Below are 25,685 nucleotides of genomic sequence, written 5' to 3'. Positions count from 1 at the left end.
TAGAGTTTTCTGAAGTTTAAAAACCTGAGAACTGATAGATTAACCAGCTTATTTTAAAGCTTTCCCTGTCTATTCATTTAATTACCTGGTAAATGTGACCATGTGTCTGATTCCATCACAGACATAATGACTGATGTTATGGTCGGATAACACACATTTATATCCGATCTAAGTAAAATACTGAAACCCAATGTCTTAACTGCCGAAACACAAGCAGTCACACATTCAAACAACATAAAAAAACAAAACACTAGGTTAGTCAAACTCTCTGTTGTAAACAACGATCGCAGTTTTCAGATCCACTTCCTACTTCAACTTCTCACTACAGTTGGACTTATTTTCCGTTTGATTCATTAAGAGGTTAACATATCTGGATAAACTGTTGGTTTGAACCTTCCTCTCTTGGCTGATAAGACTTGAATGTCCATCTATCCTTAAAACATACTGTATCCAACCATCTTTAAGAAATATACCTTATTTTCTCAGTGTTGCCATGGACTTCTATTCCATTGTTACTATGGAGCCTTCTATCTGTCATTATCCTGTAGGTCATGCTTAACTGTGCCATGAATATCCTAGCTTACGATCCACCCAAACCTGATCGTATTTCTGTGTGTATGAGATCCTCTGAGTGTGTTGCCTCCCGTCTGGCCCTGAGGCTGGCGGATACACAGCCTCCGCTCTGTGTTTCATCAGTGGGCTTATCTAATTCAGTGTCCCAAACACATCAACCAGGGTAATGAAAAATTCATTGAGTCAGTTACTTTGCGCAATTGAACACATCCATCATCTCCCGATGCTTTGTAATATTGTAAATCATGTGACTGTCCCTGTCATGAACCCGCTCTGACCAGGCAGACCTCTTTGTAATGAATATTGACTCGTATTGCTTCAAATTCATTCGAGCAAATCAAGCCTTTAAAATGTGTAAAACCCACCGTCGCCCTCTCTGGTCACGGGCACCAAAAGTGTTGGCGTTTAAAAAAAAAATGTCATTACATTTTCATACAGTGTAGAAGTTGATGTTGGTAACTCCATTACCTGCTGACTGGACTCGGGCTACATTTAACTTCCCTTCACAGTGGGAGCTCATTTGGATTTCTCTCCTCATCCCAACTATTTGATATCCTCTCTCCTTCCAGATTAACCTTTATGGCCCTAATAAACGGTCTATATTGACATCAAAGGGATAGGAAGATGGCGCTCGGCCTTATGGGAAGGGGAATACGGGCCTTCCTGAAAGAGCCTAAGCACAGCTCCCCTTCTCACGGAACAGTAATTGTGCCTGTCCTCTCCGAAATTATGCTCTTCTTTGTCTTTTTAATTAAACTCAAGTGCAGTTTGGAGGCTATTTGACCTTTGCTGGCCCCTCTTTATGGGGAGTGCCGCAGGTCATTTCCATGCATATATTAATGGCTCACCCTCCTCCCTTTTCCTCTTAGGCAATGATCCACGAGGCTTTACAGATTAAGGAGAGGTTCAGGTCCCGAGTATTGCCCGTTTTTAATCTGCTTTGCAGGAAGTTCTTTGATAGAGGAGAAGCAAAATGTTTTAAACGTTGGTTAAAATGGTTAAGGGAAGGTGTGTTTTATGTGATTGTGTTTCTGTTGTCATGGTTAACTTCCTGAACCCTGATTTGCCCTTTTAATTTCCTCTTTAGAATTAAGAAAACAATTCATATTGTCTTGTTTTTTTTTGCAAAACCATTTTGCAGTGAGAATCAGAGTTGAGCTAATTTACTAGCCTACATGTGTACAAGGGATTTGTTTTGTTTCGACAATACAACAATTAAGTATACAATTAGATATATTGTCTGTAATTTCCAAGTGTCCATGCAGCGAGGCCTTAAATACTTTACATTTCATTGTCACCGTTTTGAAGACATGACCTTGTTGTGGCACTCTCACAAAAATCTTACATATTTAGTACGCTTTGAAACTCTAAGATGTGATCCACAATGTTGGCTTTGTAACAATTAGAAATTACCAAACATAACACATCCTGCCTTAGTCAGAGGGCTCATAACCTCATCCTTAGGAATAAATAAAAGCATTATTTTATGGGTTAGTCTCATCCCTTCTGCTCTTTGTTTGTTTGTAGCCTTTATTTAACCAGGTGAAAATCCCATTGAGATCAACGATCTCTTTTTCAAGGGAGACCTGCAGCACATTGGTTGTGATTTGTTGTCATGTGTAATGTTGTGTGTAAGTGAAGGGACCTCTGCGGTCACTGCCTCTGCAGCCCGGCCCCATGCCTTCGCCTGGAACACACCGCAGCCACATATTTGGCTCGCCCCTCTCTTCTGCAGGCATGTGAGAGTATGATAACAGCCCAGCTGGTTGACACGGTGATATGCAGCCCCCCTCCCCTCTTCAACCCCCACAGGCTTTGGCATTGGTTTTGTTTTGTTTCAGGGTTATGTGTTTGGGAATAATCCACAGCCTGTATACAATCGCACTCTCATAGTCAGTCCAAAAAAAACCTCTGGAAAGTTGAGTGGTGGGGGCATGGAACCTGTGTGATGCCTGAAAGCGAAGGCAACCCTCTCCCCCGTGAACCTGCCCTCCTCTCTGTTTTCAACTATTGATGCTAAATTGCTCCAAGTGACAAAAGCAGATGTGTTGTGGCAGGTGGAATCAAATGCGGCCATGCATGATTAATGTGTGTTTTTTTGTGGTGGAGGGAGATTTACAGAGAACGGGATAGAACACCTGTTAGACAAACACTCCCCCTCTAGTATCACCTTAACCTCTACATGTGTGTGGAAGTGTCTGTGTAGTTCAGTGTCGATTCAGACCGACTTGGATGACTGGAAGCAGTTTAGAGACCAGATCTCAGGTCTGGGATCAGCTGAGGCCAATAAGGCTGGGGGTGACGAGGGCCGCTGCTGCAGCTTCAGAGAGCTGCTGATTTTGCCGGAAGGTTCCACACACTCACTGGGGGGGTCCAGTGATCGCTGAGGACTCAACAGGAGGTGGTTTAGTAGGAGCTCTGAACAATTAGCAAGTCAGTTCGGAAAAGTAAAGCCAATCCGGGCGACTCTACTCTATGACCCTACTTCTCACTTGATTTATTACCTTAGATTACCTTACATGTGTTTATGTTCTCAATAGAGTTTTAAACCTTCTTCTAATCTACGGATATTCATTTTGTATATGGTCCCATTAAGAGTAAATCGACCTTAATGCTCTAAGGCATGGCAACCTTGGGTCTCGTTACACTTCCTTTCAAAGTGTGTTTTCAATTGATGAACGTTTTGTAACATTCTTGTCACCTAAACATTTCTTGTTTAGTGTTAAATTCTACTTAACTCTCCCTCTTGTGTTACTTAAACTCAAGGGTAAACTGGTAGTTCACAAACAAATGGATGACGTCAGTGTTTATATCCACTTCCTGTAATTGACAGACAGAAAAAAGGTCAATTTACTACAGTGAGGCTAAGGTAGATTTGAAAGTGCTGTTTAAATGGACCTTTACACTGCTAAAAATGTTACTGTCGACACTCATGCTCATGTTTTGTGGGGCTTCTTTAATGTCATCAAAGTGTTCCTATAACAATACAACACTTTTTTAGTAGAACTCTGAATGCAATACTTGTAATGGACTATTTGTATACCATCATACTGCTACTCTTTCCTAAAAACGAATAGCAATCTACTGTTCTCTTACTTTTTCTGAATTGTTTTACTTTTAAATTTGGCTGAAACACTGAGGGCATGTCCTATGATAGTAGACGTCCCGCTCATGTCGGAGGTGGTCTTTAACATTGGGGAGGTCACCTCATATTGTTAATGGAAGTGTGTGAGCTGGAGTCAAGCTCGGTCATGGAAGCGTGCAAGCAGCCCGTCTGCATGCGTGAACCTGAACTGCTCAGCTTTCCAGCAATTAGAGTGGTGGTGTGTGCAGATGAGGCAGTGGATGTGGATGTGGTGAGCTTCAGCCAGGCCTTCTGTGCCACCCCTGGTTAATGAGGCCTTTATGGAGATGAAGTGGGGGTGCGGGAGAAGAGGACGCAGAGACGAGTGCGAGCAAGGGAGACTGGAGCTGGCTGCAGCTGTTAGAACAGTGAGTGTTGGAGAAGGGGGGGGGGGGGGCAGGGGCAGTATTGTGGAAAACAGGATTTCAAAATGCTGATTGGTTGGTGTCAGCCCCACTTACAGGCGTTATTTGGATGGTATAGGCAGAGCTGTGAGGCCTGCGCTGAACCCCTGAGCGACTTCTCAATTAGTGGGCGGCCTAGCGTAACTGCCAGACACACTATTGTGCACCCCCTCCTCCCCCAACAACACCACCACCCGATCCTTGATCCAGCCGCCGCCCCCAAGGCCGCATGTCGACAGCCAGATCTCCACGGTGATCAGTGCAGGTCAAGTTATTCTGGCGAGAACACGCTTAGATAGAATCCGGTTGTAAACCATCTTTTGGAAAAGCACTGAAAGAACTTCTCAGCTTGTTGCGAAAGCTTTGCGAACATATTACAATGTTTCAAAGTGCAGTGCTCCGAACGGGGGAGTGTGTTGCTTTGTGATGCGTCCAACCTGAATCTCTGTGATAACACGCGCCACAATGAGGAGGGAAAGAGCCCGGCTTGCGTAACAGAGCTGAGCCAGTCTAAGTCACCGTGCTACGCTTGTGTAAAATGAGATGTAAATGCGGCAATTTTAACAGCCTGAGTTATTCATGAGGAAGCCAAAAGAAAGAGAGGAATGCTAATGCTACACACTGCTTTGCCCTTGGCCAGTGCACATCAACAAACAAGTCACTCCGCAAAGGAATTAACAACTTCATTAAGTTACCTGACAACGTTTGCACGTCTTGTCCCGCACCTCGTCTGTGCTGCCTTAAGGGCCCAACATCCATTTTTTAGACTTGAAATGTGATAACTCATCATCTCAGGATGTTTGTCCAAGCAAGGACCCTGAAAACTGAAAGAAGTCCGTCAGGCCAGATCCATACAAAGACTCATTATTGAGAAGACATCCAATCTATAATTGGTTTTGGAGGTATAAAAGAATCAATGTGTTGCCGAGGTCACGCCTGCCTCTTGTATATCTGATGTGTATCTGAGTACATGCTGGTGAAAGGCTGGAGGACACAGCACTGCAGACGGGCTGCTGCTCGCTGCATTGATTGCACCTTCCGCCAGTTTTCCATACGATTTTAATCTGTGAAATGCTAAAGAGGCAATCAAAGCGATCTGCAGCCGTGCTGTCAGAGCAGCGTCCATGTGTCAGTCTGGTGATTTCTCAGCCACCTCCGCTGCATTAAGAAGGCCTGATCAATGGGTGGGAGGGCCGGGCCTTCTGCCTGCACACACACACACAGAGGTGGTGAGCTGCAGAAATCATCCTGCCAGCAGACTTCACAACACGTACCAAAATAACAACTCTGCTCCATTTTTAGAGGATCTGACAATGTGCAGATGTAGTGCTAGATTTCTTTGATATTTTTTTCTGCTATTAAAAAGATTAAGTCGTTACCCTTAAAGCATGTGGAAATGAAGACGAGGATAACTGCATTTAGCATCAGAAGTAAAGACATTTTTAGGATGAATGACCATCCTTTATCCTTTTACTACAAAAAAAACACCACAGTTTTGACAACTGAATGTCAAAAGATAGACGTTTTAAAAACACAGAAGAAATTCAATGTTACTGCTCGCGTAGAAACCGATACAACAAATTGACCCTGAGTTTTTAGTAAATAGTCATAGAGGTAACATTTGGAACGATGTTGGAAAGTACCAATTTATTTAGAGAACCAACTCAACTTTGTTGATTCATATAGAAACAGAACGCTCGGTTTCTTTAATAACAGTCAGATTGGGTTTGGTTTTCTAACATGGTCAAAATTATTAAAATCACTTTGGAACAAAAGTGACATTGACTTTGACCTAATCATTTCTGCTGTTAAATACTTTTAAAGTTGGTCAAGGAATATCTAGCAAATGGATGTTACGAAAGAAAAATCATTCGAATGGTCGGTGTGGTGTTAATGATTACAAATGTGCTGTATTGCATATTGAGATCAGCTTACACAGCGAGTAGAAGGTAAAGAGCACTCAGCCTTGAGAAACCCACCCATGAGAAAACTCATGTCGGGGCAGCATTTATTCTTAACTCCATTTACACAAAGCACAGTTGGCCTTGTGGTTTGACTTGACAAGTGGTCTTAATGATGGTTTTAGTCATGCTTTCTTGCTCATGATGTAAGAGTTCTCCTCCAGCTGCTCCTAACACAAACAGTTAAAAAGTTGCTCTGCTTCAGTGCTACAGAAAGCTTTTCAGACTTTAATGGTTTTCCATATTTGGTTTTGGCCAGACCTGGGGCTTTTGTAGGCTCTCATTAAATTAATTGGCTGCACTTTGTCCATTCATTCTCAAGATCTCTTTTGTTCCACAGATTGCCTGGCTTCATTTTCACACATTTTTGCCTCATCACCACGATTTCAGAACGATAAAGAGCCATTATACATCAGGAAGTGTAGGAGTTGTTTCCTTAATGCCTCACTGTGATACCCAGATGTACTTAATACAGCAGCTTTTGATACTTAATGATGAGCCTATTTAGACGTTCTGACAGTTTGGATGCAGAATATATTGAACATAAAACGTAATAAAGTAGCATCATTGTATCGGTGACCTAAGACATACATTTCACTCATCATCATTCTTTCTTTTTATTACTAGGTTTATAATTTTATTAAAATGCTTGAAATTTCAGTCAGTAAATACTACAAAAAACAATAAATCCCCCATAAAGTTTCTAGTCAGACACTTGCTGCTAACTGAGGGAAAGAGCAAAAAACAATGTAGTTGGGTGTTGGTGGCGAAGTCGATAGGGACTTGGCTTGGCAACTGGAAGGTCACCAGTTCAAGTCCCGGCAAGACCAAGTGCTACCGAGGTGTCCCTGAGCAAGGCACCGTTCCCCACACTGCTCCCCGGGCGCCGTTCAAAATGGCAGCACACTGCTCCTAACACTAGGATGGGTCAAATGCAGAGAAACAATTTCCCCACGACGGATTAATAAAAAAAGTCCATCTTAATAAGTGTCCTCAAGAATAAAATATATTGTATCCACCAATTTGACTTGAAGGACAGAATAAGCCACAGCATTTATCCCAGAATGACTGTCAGGAGAACATTTTTGACCTTTTCCGGGGTAGATTGTTCTGATATTTCCTCTGATACATAGCAGATAAGATAATAAGAAAACCCAATAAATATGAAAAGATATTGCTGCTGACAGCTTGTGACAGTTGGCTTGCAGACAACGGTGGGAATATTTATAATATTCCTATCCAGTGTTTCAACAATGTGTCAATCATAAAGATTTCACCTGATGGACCATGTGTCATGTCTAAATCTTGCAGATGCTGATTCGTAGGTGTAATACAATATTTAAGCTCTGGTTGTTTGGGGTTGGAATCATTCAGATGCATCACATTTATTTGATTTCAAAGACATAAAATAAATAATAAAATAATTTCACCTATGAAAGTAAACTACACTGGACAGGATCTGACCCTTACAAGCCACAAACCAGGACACTAGTTGCTTTAACATAACTCGTTTCCTATTTGGCAGTAGTTTTAAATGTCAGAAATGATATGATAAAGAAATGTGTATCTCCACACAGCTTCCACCTCAGTTAGCAATTTAAAGAAATAGCATGGCACATGGATGTTAAAAGCTCTGAAAGCACCCTATAATTATGTTGTGCTTCGAAAAGCTTGGCTGCCATTAACCTCCCAACACAACAATTCACTTCACACGTCCAGCAATTACCTCGGCAATAAAGCCCAAGCTCGCAAATGCGTGTGTTTCGAAGTTCCTGTAATTAAATTGGGCTTTTCACATGTAATCTGAAAATGTTATGGGGTCAAACTGAGAACCGGTATTCACAAGCAATTGAGTCTGAAGGAGGGTCACACATACTGGAGGGTCTGGTTCCACCCAGCGCTTAATTGTCCCGATGAGAGGGGGTCACTTTCCCTTATGGAGAGGTCAACAGTGGGTGCCTTTGTTTCCCAAAAGCACAGAAGGAATGTCATTTGATGGAATAAATAAAAGGCCTTCAATCACGATATAAATTAGCTTGTATATATCCGGTACGATGTTGGAAGACAGCCATTAACCAAACCTCTTGGTAGTCTAGTCATGCCGATATACAATTAAGCAACTCTACCATTAATAAATAGCTTAAACCCACTCAAGCTGGCAAACTGACGTTGATTTGTTGTTGGCTATTTTATATAGAGTTGTCGTTCTCCACTTGTCTTTCAGTATTTTATAAGCTTGTTCCAGTTCTATCTTTTCTAAAAATGCAAACAAACAATCCTTAAGGAATCTGACATATTTTGCCTTTTTTGTTCACTTCCCTTAATAACAAGGCAATACAACACTGGTATTTTCATTTGAACTAAAATGCTTCAGTTCGGTCGCCCGGACACATCATTTTTTGGACCGTCCCCTCCAGTTGAGATTAGTTAAATTAGCTGTGAAGAGCAATGACTCTTGGGACTGTGCATGTTTGGTGCAGATAATTGCAGGGCTGGTATGCCACAGCCTGGCACTCAGCTTGGGATTGCAGGTGGGTTGGCGCGGGGAAGTGCCTATCGAACTGCACATCTGGCCCCTGCAGGGCTCGAAATATTTCATTACACCCTCTTCAAAATGGACCCAAACACAGCATTGCCAAAAACGGTGCTGAAAGCTGGTTACTTTGTTTGAAACACTTTTTTTTTTAAATAGTTGTTTTGAGTGTATGGGCAGATGAACTTTGGTAAATTGTTACCAAGTACTACGTGATCTAACGGATGAGTAGATTTAAGGGTTAAAGATAAGGAATGGTGTCTTAATGGGTGAGGTAAAACATGTAATTTGATGGTAGTTACTCAGGACAGGACTGCCACCAGTAGTTTATCTCTTCTTCTCAGTTTCAGAGAAGCGTGGAGTGGTGTAATGTGGACTGGTGGGTGTTTTTCGACCTTTTCGAGGAGTTTCTATAGGAGCTAATTAGGTAGCACTCTGCAGCTGCTCTTCAGGCTGACAGTTCAGGGGAATGTTCCTCTGTATGGTCGGCAGTCTCTCAGAAAGCAGGCCATAATTCATCATTAGGATATCAGAGTCCAGGTGCAGATGAGAACTGATAGAGCCGGCAGCCAGGCAAGTCAGGGCACTCAAGGAGGAAAATCTTATCCCAGGGACAATTCCCAGGTCATGCCCGTGGTAATTGAAATAATTTTGCCCCAGAGTTGTTTAATCACTGACAATCTCACACGCAGGGCGGACAAAATTGAGGAACGCACAAGTCTGATTACATCTGCCACCCTTAACTGTCTCCCCTCCCCCGACTGCGACAGTTCACATCAGTTCTTTAGATTTCTGCAACCCCTTCTGTTTCTGTGCTCTCCTGCTCATGTCAAGATTTTCTTGAGATTAAGCATTTATGGGCAACTATTTCTTGCCTCTCTTTTTTGGACACATTCTTGTTTGCACATCCAAACCATAAGCCTCTCACCGTGATTAAATTCCAAGTGGAACGCCGGGGTAGATCATCAAGTGGACAAAGCACGGTCCCCATTAAAAAAAGCCTATGTTGAGATGCAACGAATCATTTGTCTGTTATTAACCCTGAGCCTGTGATTATGCAGATTGTCATAGATTTTCCCTGGTTGCCTGGAAGTGAGATCCAGGGGTTGTTCTCAGCGTGGCAGGCGGACGAGGGAACGGCCGTGCATTACTGAACTTGCCACATTCATCATGTTGACTGATGGCACAGGGAGTCGGTCCCCGGGTCCCGGTGGTTAATGTAGTGGGTAATTAACTGTCATTTGCCTAGTAATAGGCCGATGATCAATGGTTTGTGAGGAAACAAATTCTAATCCGGCAGCTGATGAATGCATGCCGAGGCTGGAGCAATTGAAGTGGTGGGAGGGATGGGAGAGACGGGGATGGGGGAGGGAGGAGGAGAGCAAAGCTGCCACCGGAATTTCAAATGGCAACTGGAGACATCGGTGCTATCAATGTCCCACCCCCGCGCACCCCAATCACAAAAATGGTTTAACACTGACGAAGAATTGGCCTTTATGTTACTGGAATACATAGTCAGGTAAACGATAGAGGAGTTGATCAATCCTCTGGACCAAAGTTAGTTTCTTAGTCAGCGTTCAAAAACATTTATATTATATTTCCTCTAGTGGTATTTCTTATTTTGCCTGTTCAGGTTTTTCCAAGATTCCTGCAACTACAATAATGTTAAACAAAATGTGTTATGTTTTGTTCACGGAAATAAAAGTCACTTTCTAGAAACAGTGTCAATGTTCACTGGGGTTGTTTAAAATGGTTTGAAGTTGTCGATAACCACTCCTCCGTGAGCCCTGTTTGCACTTGTGTCGCTACATGTATATATTCCAGGATAATGCATTTGGCTTCCTAGGCCCCAGTAATTGGCGGTCATTGTATTTCGGATTTAGCTGAGGAAACGCATTGGCATGACACCGCTCCAGCGTTCTCCACAAGGGGCGGGGCCTGCACTCTCCGATTGGGTTTTGGGGTCCACTGGGCTAAAGCCTTGTGGAATAATTTAATTGGTGTCTGTTTTTCTCTCATCAAATAGGTACCACTGAGCCGTACCAGGCTGTAATGCACAGTGAATGCCTTTTGACTAAAACAAGGTATTGGCCGCTGACTGCCTCTATTCTCTTTCAAATTCAGATTTCAGCAAGGCATGAATTTTAATTTCATGTTGTATCTTCAACCTTTTTAAATAAACATGCTGTCTTGTCAGGCATGGATATGAAGTGTATGTCAAGCCTGCTATTCTACATATGTTATTCTGTTTTCATTCAAGCAGACCCACAGTTAGAAGCCTTCAAGTTATGGCAGACAGTTGTACACACATCAGCCTGTGAGAGATGCATTAGAAATGTATATATTTATTTCTCTAATATAATAATCCAGTGCTGAGAGCGTTGAGTCTCAGGCACTGGGTCTTACACACGAGGCCTCTAAACTGTCATCCTCTGATTGTGTTTAAGGCTGTGCCTTTGAATTCATTGCAACCAAACCACGCTTAATTTGCCTCCTCCCCTGAGAGCCATTAGCGTCTGTGGCATCAAACTGGCGGAGCGGCAAAAGACGAGTGGCAGGTACGCTCCATCCATCTTCCCTCCCCACAGGGTGAGCTGAGGCTTCCTGTGCTCTGCCGGTTTGAAGAGCGTTTGCCACACAAGAGCCCAGCGAGCCGCCTGGCTACATGCTGGCGCTGCCACAGATACAGTTTGCATAAATCTCTGTAGACTGGTATCAGCCGCTCCACTTATTTATCTCAGCTTGTCGTTAACACTAAAAAAAATGTTTTGATTTGAGTGTAGAGTGAATGTATGTGTTTTTCCAATGTAATGGTCTTTAATCATTTTGAGCAGTGTTATCAGAAAGGGTACAGGAGGAATTGTGCAGCAACATTTGACGAGAAGCAACCAGGAGTTCAGATGATCTAGTTGGGAAACCTGGTTGATAGGGTTAGGGTTTTTATTTATTTATCTTATACAGACTCCATTTCCTGTGTAAGAAAAATCGATGCAAGTATTAGCTAAGAAATATATAAGGGTTAGGGGTTTTGGAAGCTATATCATTGTCTTATAGAGTCACTTCTGCAATACATTCACTGTTAGCTGTGTCTGAGATGTAGTGAGACTAGAATGGAAAGCAGCATATGATAATGTCATGTTAGAGATACTGAACAACTTCGTATTTTTATTTTATGGTTCTTTTAAATATCACTTTTTTATTTATATGAATATTTTATCAGTTTTAAACCCTATACCATCTGTAAAATGTAACGTTTTCTTTATTTCCTTTCATCAATTTGTGAGTTTGCAGTGTGTAAAAAAATTACATTTAAGTAAGACTTTTTTTGGCCTAGTTGTCGACCGGTTGGGGAAAACTCATGAACACTGGTTGTTCACGGATGCAATGCATTTTACCCAGAATTTCGGAGAGCAAAGTAGTGTGCCAGTATTTTTAATCTGTGCAGGCCACGTCAGATTTGCACAAGATGAGAGAAGAGCATGGACAGAATACCGGCAGTAAGCCTAAAACATCATTTTTTAACACAAATACCTTCCATCATTTATGATACGGAGCCTTGAGTGCATCCTATCTGAATATGACTCAGATTACTGAGACAAGGACATTCGCCCCTGCACAGCGAGAGGCGGCCACATTGTGACTGTCGTATGATGCCGTACAAAGTGCGGCTGTTCTGCTCAAACACTCTTGCTCATTATCTTGCACTAAATCTATCATTTCCTGTTCTTTTTTTAAAGGTTTTTTAGATCAATTACTCTGCTTTGTGAGAAGAGAAATAGATGAAATACCTATTTCATGTGAAGGCCCTCTGGCAATGCACATTTGTGCAGAAAAGAGAAAGGACAAGAGATACCACAAATGTATCTAAATTTAGATTGCTCAAAGGAAAAGGCATAATTCTTTTAATTAAGTCAGCACTAATCCATCGAATTGGCCTTCTTTGTTTTCTCCCACCTACCATGTTACAAGAGATATCCTTCATTGTCTCAAGGTGTGTTGACAGTGGCTCTTAATTCTGTAGATATTCATGAGGGCACAATCTATCTGCTTCCTTTGCCTCTGGGAAACATACTTTCTGAAGGTTAATAAACAACCCTGCATTTCCCAAGCCCTGAGATCATTTATCAGATTGCGATCTCTTACAGACTTTGAGAGTGGCATGCCGTTTTATCATTTTAACAACGACGGCTAAAAGTGCCTCAAGAAGTCTGCCTAATAGGTTATTTTGTTATATGATTTCGTTATCAGATGTTTTTTTTTTCCCCTTGCTAGTCTGGTCTGTGTCGCTGTGTAGTAACAGCCCTGAATCCCTAATGAATACTCACATTAATGTCCCCGGAGCAGGCGAATAAATAATAGGGTCCTCCCTGAGCAGTAATGCTAGCCATGGACCCATCTATTTCTATAGCACAAGCTGTGGCTCTGCTATGTTTTACTCCGCTACTGTTGCCCAGCTCTATCCAACCTATTTTAGAGCCTGATTCAGAGCCCCTATCTGTGTCAGCAGCTCATGTTAGTGTGTTTACCGCAATCTCTCTGACAGCGGTCACTCCATTCTCAGAGACACAGCATAGCACAAGTATTAATTCTCTTGTAAATTATGTTTAGAGTGTTTTTTGGTTATAATGGTGATGCAAGGCTGGGTGGTAGGTAGAGTCAAATCCTAAACTTAAAGTAACAAAAACACACTAAGAGACTGGTGCGAAGCTAAAAAGTAAACCGACTTATTTTAATTTCCTTCTCTAACGTAATAACAACGTTCTCCCATATCTGCCAGATCACGATTCAAAGGAATCGTGGTTTGGTTCAACCGTAACAACTATTTTTGTGTGTGTTTTTTGTTCAATGTACATTGTTAACGACATGTTTAATACTGCACAAATACTCCAAACTAATTTTAGAATGCTGTTAAGTTATATGTTGAATGGCGTATCTTGCAATCAAAAGTCAGAGGGCAACTTGGAAAAGAGAAAATAACCCAAACACCTAAAACAAAGTCAAATAAACAAATGCCCTTTCATATTGCCAGTATGTGATTTTCCCCTGTTCTAAGATAACCTATACACCTGCCAGACTTGCTGTCGTGTACTGAGGCTCACTTGCATCATCTTCTTTGTGTGTGTGTCTCAGGTTATTTGGTGTAACGGGGAACTGTGCAGCCTGCAGCAAGCTAATTCCAGCCTTCGAGATGGTCATGAGGGCCAAGGAGAACGTCTACCACCTGGACTGCTTCGCGTGCCAGCTCTGCAATCAGAGGTGAGTGATTGGACCTCACCGCTGCTCCTCTCCCATCCCTGTGCCTAGGCAGATGGCTGGTCAGGGAAGCAAGATTGTGGGCGTAGTGAATCTCAAGTGCCGCTGAAAGTTGAAGAAAGATCCCATATCATAGATTTATCTCTCTAACCAGTGAGCAACAAGACACCTCCAGGGGCCGTAGGGACACCTGCTGGACCTAGCACAGTGATTATAATCCTGCATTACTACTGTACAGTGTCAGCCTGGATGTACAGGTGCAGTTACATGTGCATTCATTATTCTGGCCATCAGTCTTCATTACTGAGCCTCTGCCTGTCGACAGTGTGGTCAGAGATTTTGTGAGAACTGTTTCTTACCACAGCAGCAGAGAAGAGGGAAGCAGTGAACTCAGTGGTAGAAAAACCCTTGTTTAATAAACTCCATTGTTACCCTCAGCGAGTCTCTCGCGTACCACTTAAAATGAGTTCATTATGTAAGCTGCTACAATTTATTGGAACCCAATACAACAGTCCTGCTAAATAGCTTATCTTTGAGAATCTAATCATACTCCGTATCTGAGTGCAATGCTGTTGTCCACAATCATTTACATGGTTAAAGAAAGAATAAAAAACAAATACATATTTCTCTCCCAAACACTCCCCCCCCTGCCTGAAACACCTCCATTGGACTCCTTTGTTTACTTCTGTAACATAGTGACATCTCCGTCACATTTGCGCTTCTATTGGCTAGCGCTCTAACACATTGCATGTGATAGGCTAAGGGGCGGGACTTCTCTAAGCGGTATACCATTCACATCAACTGGACACAATCCTTCTTGGATTTCCCAGCCGCAAACACAATGACGGTAGAGTTTGAACGACCATTGAAAAAGCACTACTGCTAATTGTAACATTGGTCTTTTTAGCTGTATGAAGTGTCTCCTTTAAATTCACAAGTACATAAGAGATTTCAATACAACCATGACTGCATCCCATTGCCCCTTAGTCCCTTTGAAAGAATCTTGAATACTTGTGCATGTATTTGTAGTCTTATTATAAAAAAACTATACGAATGGAGATGATGGTGTCTCCTCTCCACAGGATTCATGGTGATGCAAGTAGTTGGACGAGTAAAAAATGACAGAATAGGTTATGTAAAACACAGCTAATCTCCTAAAAAGCTGCAAAAAACAGGTTTCAAGGCTACTTTGAGAAAGTCCCACAAACTATAAATAAATCAGCTAAAGCCTCTAGCCCTGCACATCCTGGGCCTTTTTAAAAGTGTTCTCCACACATGTAAAACATTCCTGTGAATAGTTATGGGAATTTACCAGGAACTTTCCCCAAACATTCCTCCAAAGATCCATGTTCCCATGTTACTATGATGGAACGTTGTTTGTGAAGGAACATTCTTGGAGCTAGTAAACAAACCATAATGTAATCAAAGGTTTTCTGAAGGTTACAGAAACACCATTAAACAGAAAACATCAGGAGGGTTATGTGTTGGCCGGAGTTCCTTTGTTTCTCACCTCTTTTCCCAAACTTGGCTTTATAGCAGACACACAGGCCCCCACACACACACTCACCAACCCGACACATTGCGCATGCTAAAGGCAAAGGACCTGGTTACGCACAATTAACACTCGGTTATTGTCTTGCCACTTCAGCCGGCTGCACCAGACAGCCTCTCCTAATGGAAGAAGTCAGCTAATCTTCATCAGCAGGGCCCAGGCAGGCCAACTCAGCTGTCCCACATTAAAACCCATTAAAGCGCGAGCAAATCTTTCTTTTTACATTAGGCAAGTTGATGAACTGTTGAATAAAATCGACGTCAGTGTGTTTCACATGGTCCGCTGTGGCCTTGAAAGCACCGTTCAGATGCCCATCACAATTTCTCCGAGGCCTGGCCAAGATTTATGGTGTGGCAACGCTTTAATTGAAGCTGTTCCTCAGCACTGGCTTTTTGTTTTCCATTTTGTTTTGCAACATCGGTAGAACTGTTAGGTGAGAAATACTTAAATGAATATTAATTGAAAGGATCAATCTGTTTGTCTTAAGTTCATGAGTTCACAAAACATATTTTATTGGGTTTGTACACTTCAAAATCAAGCTTGGATCAGAAATGATAACCCAAAAACAGCCACATATTTTACAGCCAATAGTTTTTCCTCAGTAGTCATAAATCAGACTTAGTGAATTAATTGACATCTGTCATTACGATTTGAAAGTCAGAGCAGGTTTAATAGATTTTCAGTGATGACCACAGCATTGGTAAATGAATCTAGTTTGAGTATTTTAACATTTATATCCAGATTAATAGAATGACCTTTTACAAATGTTCCCAGCCTCAGCCTGAGATCTATCAGGAGATCTCACTCAAGATTTCCTGAATAGTTTCTCAGCGTCTTGTTGCCTGGAAATTAGCTTTTTAGTCTTTGTCTAGCATACCGATCTGCTGCCTTGTTCATCTACACCAGCTCTGTCCCCTCTCGTTTTTCCAGCCTCAAACAAACATGAAAGCAACCCATCGACCCCCCCTACGGGCCCTTCAATAAAGCAATCTAATCCATCTCACAAATGGCCAAGAGATTTCTCTGCGGAACGTCATAAGAAAATGTGAAATCTGATAAACAGAGCAGGCGATCGCGGGGTCAGCAGGTGTCAAACATTGTAATTATCCGGCACTCCTGCAGGTCAGCCGCGGCCCATGTTGCCGTTTGAAGGTTGAATTGCTCCAATCAAGTATGAACATACACCCCCCCCCACCCACACACACAAACATACTCAGTCATGCATGTATCCACGCCATCAGCTGCTTTGTGGGTACAACCACCCTACTGTATCCCACAGAGCAAGAACAGCCAGTGATTATTCTGATTTCATCATGGACTCACTGCAGGACTCTAATGGTCATCGTTATGTTCAGCTATTAAGGGCCTTGCTTAAGTTAAAGGGTCAGCAGAGATCGAGAGACTGGCCCGTCAGCTGAGTGGACATGTCACTGCAATCATGACCTGCAACTGCTCTCTTCTTCTTTGTCATCATCACCGTCAAATTGGCAGCAATCTCTTGCTTGCCACGAAAAGAAGCATTGAGAGCTGAAACTGCTTCAGGAATAAGATAAATGGAAAAAGCCTCACCAGTTATCTTACTTGTGTATCTGCCAAAGAGCAAAAGCCCCCCCTTACTCCCTCTTTCTTCGCTCTGGGCATGACTTTGAAATGGTATCAAGCTGAGGGGAGTGAATAGCTCCTGTCCCTGGTCTATCAGTGAAAATATAGGATCCTACATTGGCTCTGATTGCTCATGTCTGCACCCAACATGGCCTTACTCTGTTAAACTGGACATGAATCTGCAGTCGTGACCTTCCCACCAGCCAGACCTGTTATTTTCCCTACCTGAGTTGGGGAGAGGAAGCACCGCTGTGGTCTTAGAGGCAAAGGGACAGGGGGGCTGGTTCTAAGAAGGAGAGGGGGTGTTGGGAATAAGGACAGAGATATGAGACTCCATCCAGCAAGCAGTTAGCCACAGATCAGCCCTGGGGGACAGCTAATCGATGGGGCTGTCGTCCAGCCTCATCATCTAGCCAGTGCTGGCCCAATTTCCCCCTGATGAGCTGGAGGCCACAGTCTAGGGAGGCTGAAGGAAGGTTAGAGTAGAGGGGAGCAAAGGAGAGCAGGATGGGTGACAGTGCAGGGGAAGGTCAGTGCTGATAAGGGAGGATGCTCCACACTGGAGCTTGGGAAGGAGAGACTGACACCAATTGGGTTCAGCACAGCTAAGCTTAGCCACTGGTGCCTTGTATGTCACGACTAAGGCTTGTTAGACAGGAGCCTAATAGCCAATAAGGGACACAGTTGTCACTTTGTGTATGATTGGTGTGGAGAAGTAAGAGCATGAGCAGCCAGCCTACTAGAGAACACCATTTAACTGTGTAATCCTGCACAATATAAAGTGAAAATGTCATATTTTATACAAAATGTCAGTTTATTTCTGCTCATGGAGATGATAAGATAGTGTTTCAACCAAGGCCGCATCCTTCAAGGTCAGCATCTGTATGTCTCTAAATGGATATCTCATGACTGACTGTGTTGCATTACTTTTTTTTCGACTTCATAATTTGGCAGGGTCATATTAAATTGGATGGTGCAACATAGCTATAATGGCTTCCACCATTTGTAGACACATTGTTTGATTAACAATTGATTTTTTGGGTGCTACAGTATAGAAACCTGACATAACGCCAGATTGTGTTAAAACACAACAGCATTGGAGGTTAACACCAAAGAGGGACACCTTTCCATATGTGAAATGATGTTCTTCATGTTACAGTCCCCAAAGAAAAAACTCATCTTCAGTGTGTCCTTGTGTGGCTGTCTGATTGCCCAGCAGCAATCTGCCAGAGAAGATTTACAACATGCTGTTACAATTAGACATCAGTGTCACCAGGCCAAGTGTTTCTGAACCTGTATGCATCCCAACAGTAATTAGATTTGGTGCAGTTGAGACTATTTTCTCTCTTTGACAATCTCCCTGTTTCTTCATTTGAGTGGAAGTGAACACTCTAGTTAACACAGGCCTCCGAGGCAAATTGCTGGCATCGCAATACATCTTTTAAGTGTGTGCCTGTGGAAGCCATTCTTTCTCTTCCTCCGACAACAAGAGGCCTCTAAAGACTCATTAGTCACAGTCACCTCTAAGTAAAGGAAGGAAGACGGAGGGAGAGAAGTGAAGGCAGCACAGGAAGACAGCACCGGCAGAAACTCAGTGAAACCATGATATGATGGCAAAACTATATGGATACTAGCAGCTGTGGTGTTAAGGGAGGCCTTTAATGAAGGTTGAGCTATAGCTAGCTTACACAATAACATGTGTTAGCTGCATATAAGTGATAAAATAAAGGAAAAAAGCTGAACTTGTGTAAATGAATACAAAATAATCAAAGCAGATGCTAACAAAAAGGGTTTGGGGGCTCAGTGAATGGTATGATTTGTATGAAAATTAAGTAGGGTTAGGGTTGGGGTTAATACATTAAAACCTTAAAAATGTGTTTGATTTTCCTAAATAGATATGCCTTACACATAAGTTTTACTTGAATATTTATATTATATATATTCTCTTTTCCTATGTGTTGGTAACAGTGAGGAAAAGCCAATGAACATTTAAAAAAAGTTGCATTGAATGATGGTTATAGGTTCCTCAAATCAGGAGGAATTTGGGTTCATTGCTGGTTTTATAAGCTCAAACTGGAAAAAATGTACATAGTAGCTAATAGCTTTGGATAAAAGTGTCTAACAAGTGACATGTAATGTTAAATGATGTATAATATCAGAAGTTACTTACACAAACTAGCTGGTTATCCAATGTTTATTGAAATGTCAGGAGCAGCAAACAAATCATGAGCCTTCTGCAATTGTTTTTAAGAAAGTGAAAGTACTAGGGCAACACAATGTCCTTTATTAGACACGCCTGTGATGGGCACAGTGTAATATCCTCATCATAATTGGTGCACAGATGTCACATGCTGTTGACATTTCACGGAGCAGAAACAATTTGTCTGTGTGAAATAAGTGGAGGGCAAGGATAAGAGCTGTGGGGGGGGGGAGGAAGAGGATGACAGAGAGGGAGGGCGGCAGTGCAAAAATAAAGGGAGATAAAGCTAAAGTGGGAGTGGGCTCGACACAGACCCTAATACATTCTGGGAGAGAATGTGTCATTTTAAGGACATTTGTATCAGAGAGGATGACACCGGTACATGACGCGCACCTCTGCCTGTGTTTAATCACCGTGTCAAACAGTTTAGATGAATGGATATTAGTCTTCTGTGTTTAGTTTGTTAATGAAAGTGTACAAGCATTGTCAATCTAAAATAGACATGTGAGAAAACAATTGATTGCAGTCACCTAATGTACATATTGTATAAGTGACTGACAGACTTTAATGCTCATGTCAGAATCAGAATGTTCAGCTTTGTTTTTTTTCCAAATAAAATGTCAGCTCTTCCTCAGAGCATTTGGATTTGTTTCCAGAAACACATCATTCTCACACTTTGTATTACTTTGCGCCAGCACCTACGGTGTATTTGAATCCTGCTAATTGGTCCCAAATGGATGTAACAAATCAGCCTCTCAATCTGCCCTGCAGCCCTTAATAAATGCTGCAAACAGCCCAAGCTTGTCAGGTACCTGAGCTCCATGTGCTGTGTGCAGCTCCCAGCACTGAACTCAGCAGTCTTAACATCCAAGGAAGTCAAATGGAGGCGTGGCCCACTGTCCCCATCCCCTAACCCCAGCTCCAGCTCCCCTTTGGTAAACACTGGCATCGCTGCTTGCCGACCTTGTCTAACCTGTACATTGAGAGAGATAAGCAGCCCTCAGGACAATACAGGAAGAGTTACTGCTCTTACGCATTCAACATAATCTCCACTTGGCACTATGCTGAAAGGTCAAGCGTAACCCCCCCCCCCCCCCCAACTGGGGCTGGACGGGCCGCTGCCGAGGTCGGTGGGGGTCTCTGTAAAAGCTGCAGCTGAAAAGGGATCCTCGGCTTGAAACAGAGGCTTCCACCAACCCCCCCCCTCAGCCCTGCATTTGCCCCCTTGTAATTGAGTTGACTGTTTCCTAAAGGAGAGCCTAGCTTGCACACGGCAGCGTTGCAGCTGGCTAGGCCTGCTAGCCTACAGCTCAGTGCTAATGATGAGATTCTTGCTTTGATGCTTATGTAAACCCCCCCCCCTTTCCCTCCTCTGTCTCTTTTGTGTTGTGCAGGTTTTGTGTGGGAGACAAGTTTTTCCTGAAGAACAACATGATCCTGTGCCAGACAGACTACGAGGAAGGGCTGATGAAGGAGGGCTACGCTCCCCAGGTCCGCTGACCCTCGCAGGCCAACGAGAAGGAAGAGGAGGAGGGAGAGGAGTGGGAGAAAGAGAGAGACTGAAGGAGAGCTTGCAATCACACAACAAAAAGCACTATTGCCTCCTGTCCAGCTCCTGTCCCCCACATGTACATAGCTAAGCAGAGGGGACACTCCGCTGTACAGAATAGCCATAGAGACGCCGGTGTGGCGGGGAAGGGCCCTGGAAGCCTACAACAAACTACAAGTATGAAAAAAAATAATGTGGCCATTTTTTTTTTTTAACGGATGCTGCCTCTTTCCTCATGGCCAACCGACACCAGCCTCAGAGCAATTTCTAACCAACAGCTGATCCCAGTTGTTGGAAAGCAACAAAAAAAAAACATTTTAACCAACCCAAAAGCAGTTGTCTCTTCTTATCTGCAACTTCTACTTGAATCTGAAACACACTGAGGTATTGTCAATCAACTTTCAGATAAAGACCTTTTTACTGTATGATATCAGATTTAAAACACAGTGAATGTAAAGAGGGCACAAATAACACTGATGACTCATTTGTTGCTTGGTATGTATGGTTGTCTGTGTGTGAGCATGTTTGGAATGTATCCGTCATGCAGTCCTGCGAGGCTAAGTCTTGTCCATATAGTCGGTTCAGATCCTTAAGATTCCAGAATATTTACATGCTTCCCAATCACACAGCTGCTTTGGCTCACAGGCACAAAATCAGAGTTTTGGAAATAATCAATGTGTTTCTCTGGATGAATAGAATCTCATACACAATCACTACATAAATATACTCCATAACGTCAATAAAGCCAGAAGAATACTGTCACAGAGGAATGTAATTGGCTATTTGAATATCAATGAAAAGAACTTTGCTGGTCAAAGGGAGCAGCATTTGATGGCATGTAAACTACAGTGGTCAGTATTTGTCTTTATTTGAACAATGAATAGAACGGTGTTTAATGTGAAAAGCATTGCTATAGTGATGAAACCCTTTCAATCTTCAATTCTTCTGAATTTTTTGCCTGCCCAGCACCAAACATTATTCGAAGTTAGCAACTAGTTAGCTACAGAGCCAGATATTTAAAATATATATTTGAGCGGTGGGAGGAGACTAAAACAGAGCTAAAAGGAGAGTAAACATTGGATTTTCATGTATCTGTTGGACAAACACCAACCCAATGAGACGCTAATGTTGCTTGCAGGTTTCCCAACATTCGTTAACCTGCAAATATTGCTTTATCTTTTGAATTCGCAATTATTGAACTGCTGTGCAAGTAATCTGGATGTGTTAACAGGCAAGAAACATGTTAGGCAACAACATCTGAATAAATAAATAGCTAAAGCGGCTTTAAACATATGGACCAGACTTAATGCCTGTAGACAACTGTGTGGTTGTGCAAGATTATCTTTCATATAATCGACAAGAGTCAAGGTTCTATTCCTGAAATGCATTCCGCCAGAGCCCCTTTCAGCCGCGCTCTGGCAGCCTGGGTTTGAACTCTAACTCCAGGCTTAGTTCTGAAAAACGGCTGTATTTTTTTTTTTGCTGGAGACGGTCTTTCTATTTATCCAAACCTTGCTTTCATACTGCTCAAACAGAAAATGTGAGGAAATGCTGGTGGAGGCAGGTTGTTGTAGCGTTTGTAGGGTTGTAGGGATTGGTCGGGGATGGTGGGGGTTGGGTAGTTTTTGTACACTATTTATTTGATAAACATTCAGTGCATCACCTGTTGTCCAACATTTCACATTGTTTGACATGCTGATACTTGAATCCAATCGATGATTTGTCAATCACTGTTGGTTTTATGTCGGGGGTGGCTGTGTAATTTCCAACACAGCCAGTTAACTGCACTCTGCGGCGGGTCGGTCACCTTCAGATCTGGTCATCTAAGTCTCAATGACTCCCTGCTGCGGGGGGGTTCAATCCAATATTAAATCCAAGCAGGTGCAACAGCGCTCAGCACCATTTCTAGCTGAAAAAAAACCTTCTTTACTTTGTAAATTGTGGGTGTACATAAAATAAATATTAATTTTTGCTTGCTATTGTACAATGATTTCTTTTTATGTGTCATCCAGCATGAAATGTTTATTTTTAGGACAACGCTTGTAAATACTGTAATTGTAATAATTTTAAGCACAAATGTAATACAGTTTTATTGTGTTACCAGTGAGTGTGTCGTCTTTTTGTCTTCAACTGTTATTCAAGGCTGAGATTTATGTTTGAAGAAAGTTTTACATCCATTTTTAAGTCGGTGTTCGCTGGAACAACAAAGGTTAAGTATCTAGCCCAAGGGCACATCATTAGATGCAAAGCAGCCACCAGAAACGGCCTGTTCCCTGTCCATTACCCTAACCAGCAGAGCATGTTGTAGCCCATGATATATGATCGATCTAAAGCGCAATCATTTCCTCAGTTTGTTGTCTCCGCTGCTAATAAAAATGCCCTTTTTTCAGTTTGGTCCCGATGAAAGGGAGCTCACAATATTTCCGAAAGAAGAGCCTTGGTTGCAGGGATTACATTTCCCATATTAATGAGATTCATTTTTCAAATCCATCCTTTGTTCAATTCTAAAAACACAATGGGCTTTCATCTTGTCAGAAGGAAAAAAGTGGATTTTCTATTTTGGTACTGTCATGTCGTCAAACATTGAAAAAAAAAAAAAGAGATAAACCAATGCTTCCGTGATACTTTGCCATCAGCTGCTTTCAAGAAGCGGCGGCAGCTATCTCCTCGTGGGTTGTTTCAACTAATTACCTGGATTTCAATTTAGAATCATCTGGAATGTCGAAGTAAAACATTTGGATTAAAGTTATTGCTCTAATTAGCGAGGTGCTTCCAAAGTGCCCTGTGAAGTTTGTCGACACTGATGCTTACATCACATTACAGAGCATAATATCTAGGCCAATTAAGCTAATTGAATTTCCTTATCGAGAGACACAGAGAAGAGAGAGAGGCTCTTTGATTAGGCTCAAGCTGTTGAAAGTTCTTCAGATGAAAACACATGGAGATTACAGCCGAGTCAAATTAAAAGAAAGTGTGGCAACCATGGGGAGAATTCTCACTAATGGCAGACATGTGTCATGTGTTATTATGGTGCAGCTTCTCCAGAGTCAGATGTTAACCCCTGAATCCTGCCGCTGATAACGTAGCATCATTACCGCCGTGTTGTCTGCTTTCAAAGGGATAATGCATCGCAAAGTAATGGCTGTCTGCGACACAATGTATGCAGACGAATAAAGGTGGTTTTCTTAGGAGAATACTACAACCGTCTAATCATTTACTGTGGGATAATGCAACCATTTATATAAAACAGATGGTGTTATGATCACTGCGGTAGGAACAATGTTTCATGTGCTTGAGGAAAACAGCCAAAGAAAACAAAAGTATTGTTTGAGAGACAAGAACCAATAAAGATAAATAGGCTTGGATTTGATGTATTTGTTATGTTGGGGCCTTTAAATGCAACAATGTGACACGACACCATCAAAAAGTCAAACGGTTTGGGCTATCATCAGCTTTTGTTCGATTATCTGTGATGGATTACACATGTTAAAATATACCATACTGAAATAAATAAAGCAATGGTCACCTATATGGTCACAGAAGTGGAAAAACCCAAACATACAGTAGCTAGTAAAGATCTCTAGATCGCAAGACTAAGATTTATTTAAAGTCGGTCTTTATCACAAAAAGGAAATCTCTGCCATGTCCCTGTCGAACCCAGTCTCACGGCATTTCGTGTTATAGTCACGACATGTAATCTATTGATTCGTGTTCACCAACCAGATTTTCCCCTTTTTTTTTTTGTTGCCCTGTCAGCTACAGTGAGTTGATGAAGCACAACGAAAAACAGTGACCCCAAACTCTCCCACATTAGGGATGGCAATCATTAAGAGCATTTAGAAAAAGCATTAGCTGCCAGGCTGCGTATCGTTAGCGTCTTCATCCCTGTGTTACAGCTGACCCTGGAGTTAGCGCTGGGTGTGCAGTTAGCCCTGCTCACAAACGGCTCCAGGGGCAAAAATAATGATCTTTACAGACATGCCAATGCTATCTGGACCAGATAACACTACTTTAATGACTCCTTATCCTTTGGCCCTTTCAAGGAGATGGGTGCGCTGGCAAATATCTTCCCGTTGTTGGGTCATTAGCTCTCTATTGCAGGGATAATAGACTTTTGTATTTTTAGTCTGATTTGACTACTTCTCAACTGAGTGAAGCCCTTTGAACGATTATTCAACCCTCTGTGACAAAGCATAACACTCAGGTCACCGTTACTCATTCACAAATCAGAGCCAAAACAAATCACATTGGCACATTGACCAACATCAAATGGAAATATAATAGTCTGAATAATGATTGGTGGTACAAAAGTTGAGTTGCTTTGAGGATGTAACTACTGTATATCACTACCAAATATGTAGGTTTTCCATTTGTGGTGGTCATTTGTGGACCCACTGTCCCCCCAACCCCCTAAATCCTATTGCAGTCACAATACAGGGAGGGAGGAAGGTAACAATACACTATTTCCATACAATGTTTTTTTGATTGCATAAGTAATCCTTATAAAACAGCTGGTGGTGTTAGGAATGCAGCTGCTGCTACACCTCAGTCATGGCTGTCAAAGCAGCTGTTTTGACTTTGACAGTTGATGGAAAGCAGCTGCTTTGACATCCCCTCACTGAGGTGTTGAAATATTCCAGGTTTAATTTAATAGAGATATGTGGTCCTCACAGAATGTGTCCTATAAATCTGGTAGTCCTTTGACCCTTTCCTGTTTCCACCAACACTCGACAAGGTCTATCTTCAAAACTAATGAGCGAATGTATATGACATTTGCTAAGGATGTTCATAAAAGGGTTGGAAAACAAGCTGATCTAAATGATGTCAAGACAAAGAAATCTTGCTTTTATATGCTGCCTTTATACACTCGAGTAATGAATAACATTCCCATTGCTTGAAAATGTTGTTGGATGGTATTGATTGTTCTAGGTACT

At 42.2% G+C, this 25,685-nt stretch overlaps 1 protein-coding gene across 8 annotated transcripts in view; it reads left to right on the top strand.

The window, feature by feature from the left end:
- Window positions 1–22,735, top strand: part of lmo3 (LIM domain only 3) — a 40,791-nt gene extending 18,056 nt beyond the window's left edge. For all 8 annotated transcript variants that reach the window (XM_034217664.1, XM_034217659.1, XM_034217663.1 and 5 more), the window contains 2 exons: window positions 13,726–13,851; window positions 20,597–22,735. In XM_034217664.1, coding sequence (XP_034073555.1) covers window positions 13,726–13,851; window positions 20,597–20,702 — 232 coding nt within the window. In that variant the 3' untranslated portion in view covers window positions 20,703–22,735. The remainder of the gene's footprint in view (window positions 1–13,725; window positions 13,852–20,596) is intronic.
- Window positions 22,736–25,685: the final 2,950 nt, after the last annotated feature.

Source organism: Gymnodraco acuticeps, unplaced genomic scaffold (assembly GCF_902827175.1).
Source record: "Gymnodraco acuticeps unplaced genomic scaffold, fGymAcu1.1, whole genome shotgun sequence".
Taxonomy (NCBI): Eukaryota; Metazoa; Chordata; class Actinopteri; order Perciformes; family Bathydraconidae; genus Gymnodraco; species Gymnodraco acuticeps.
Note: the sequence above shows the minus strand (reverse complement) of the source record. Positions and strands in the feature narration are given on the sequence as shown.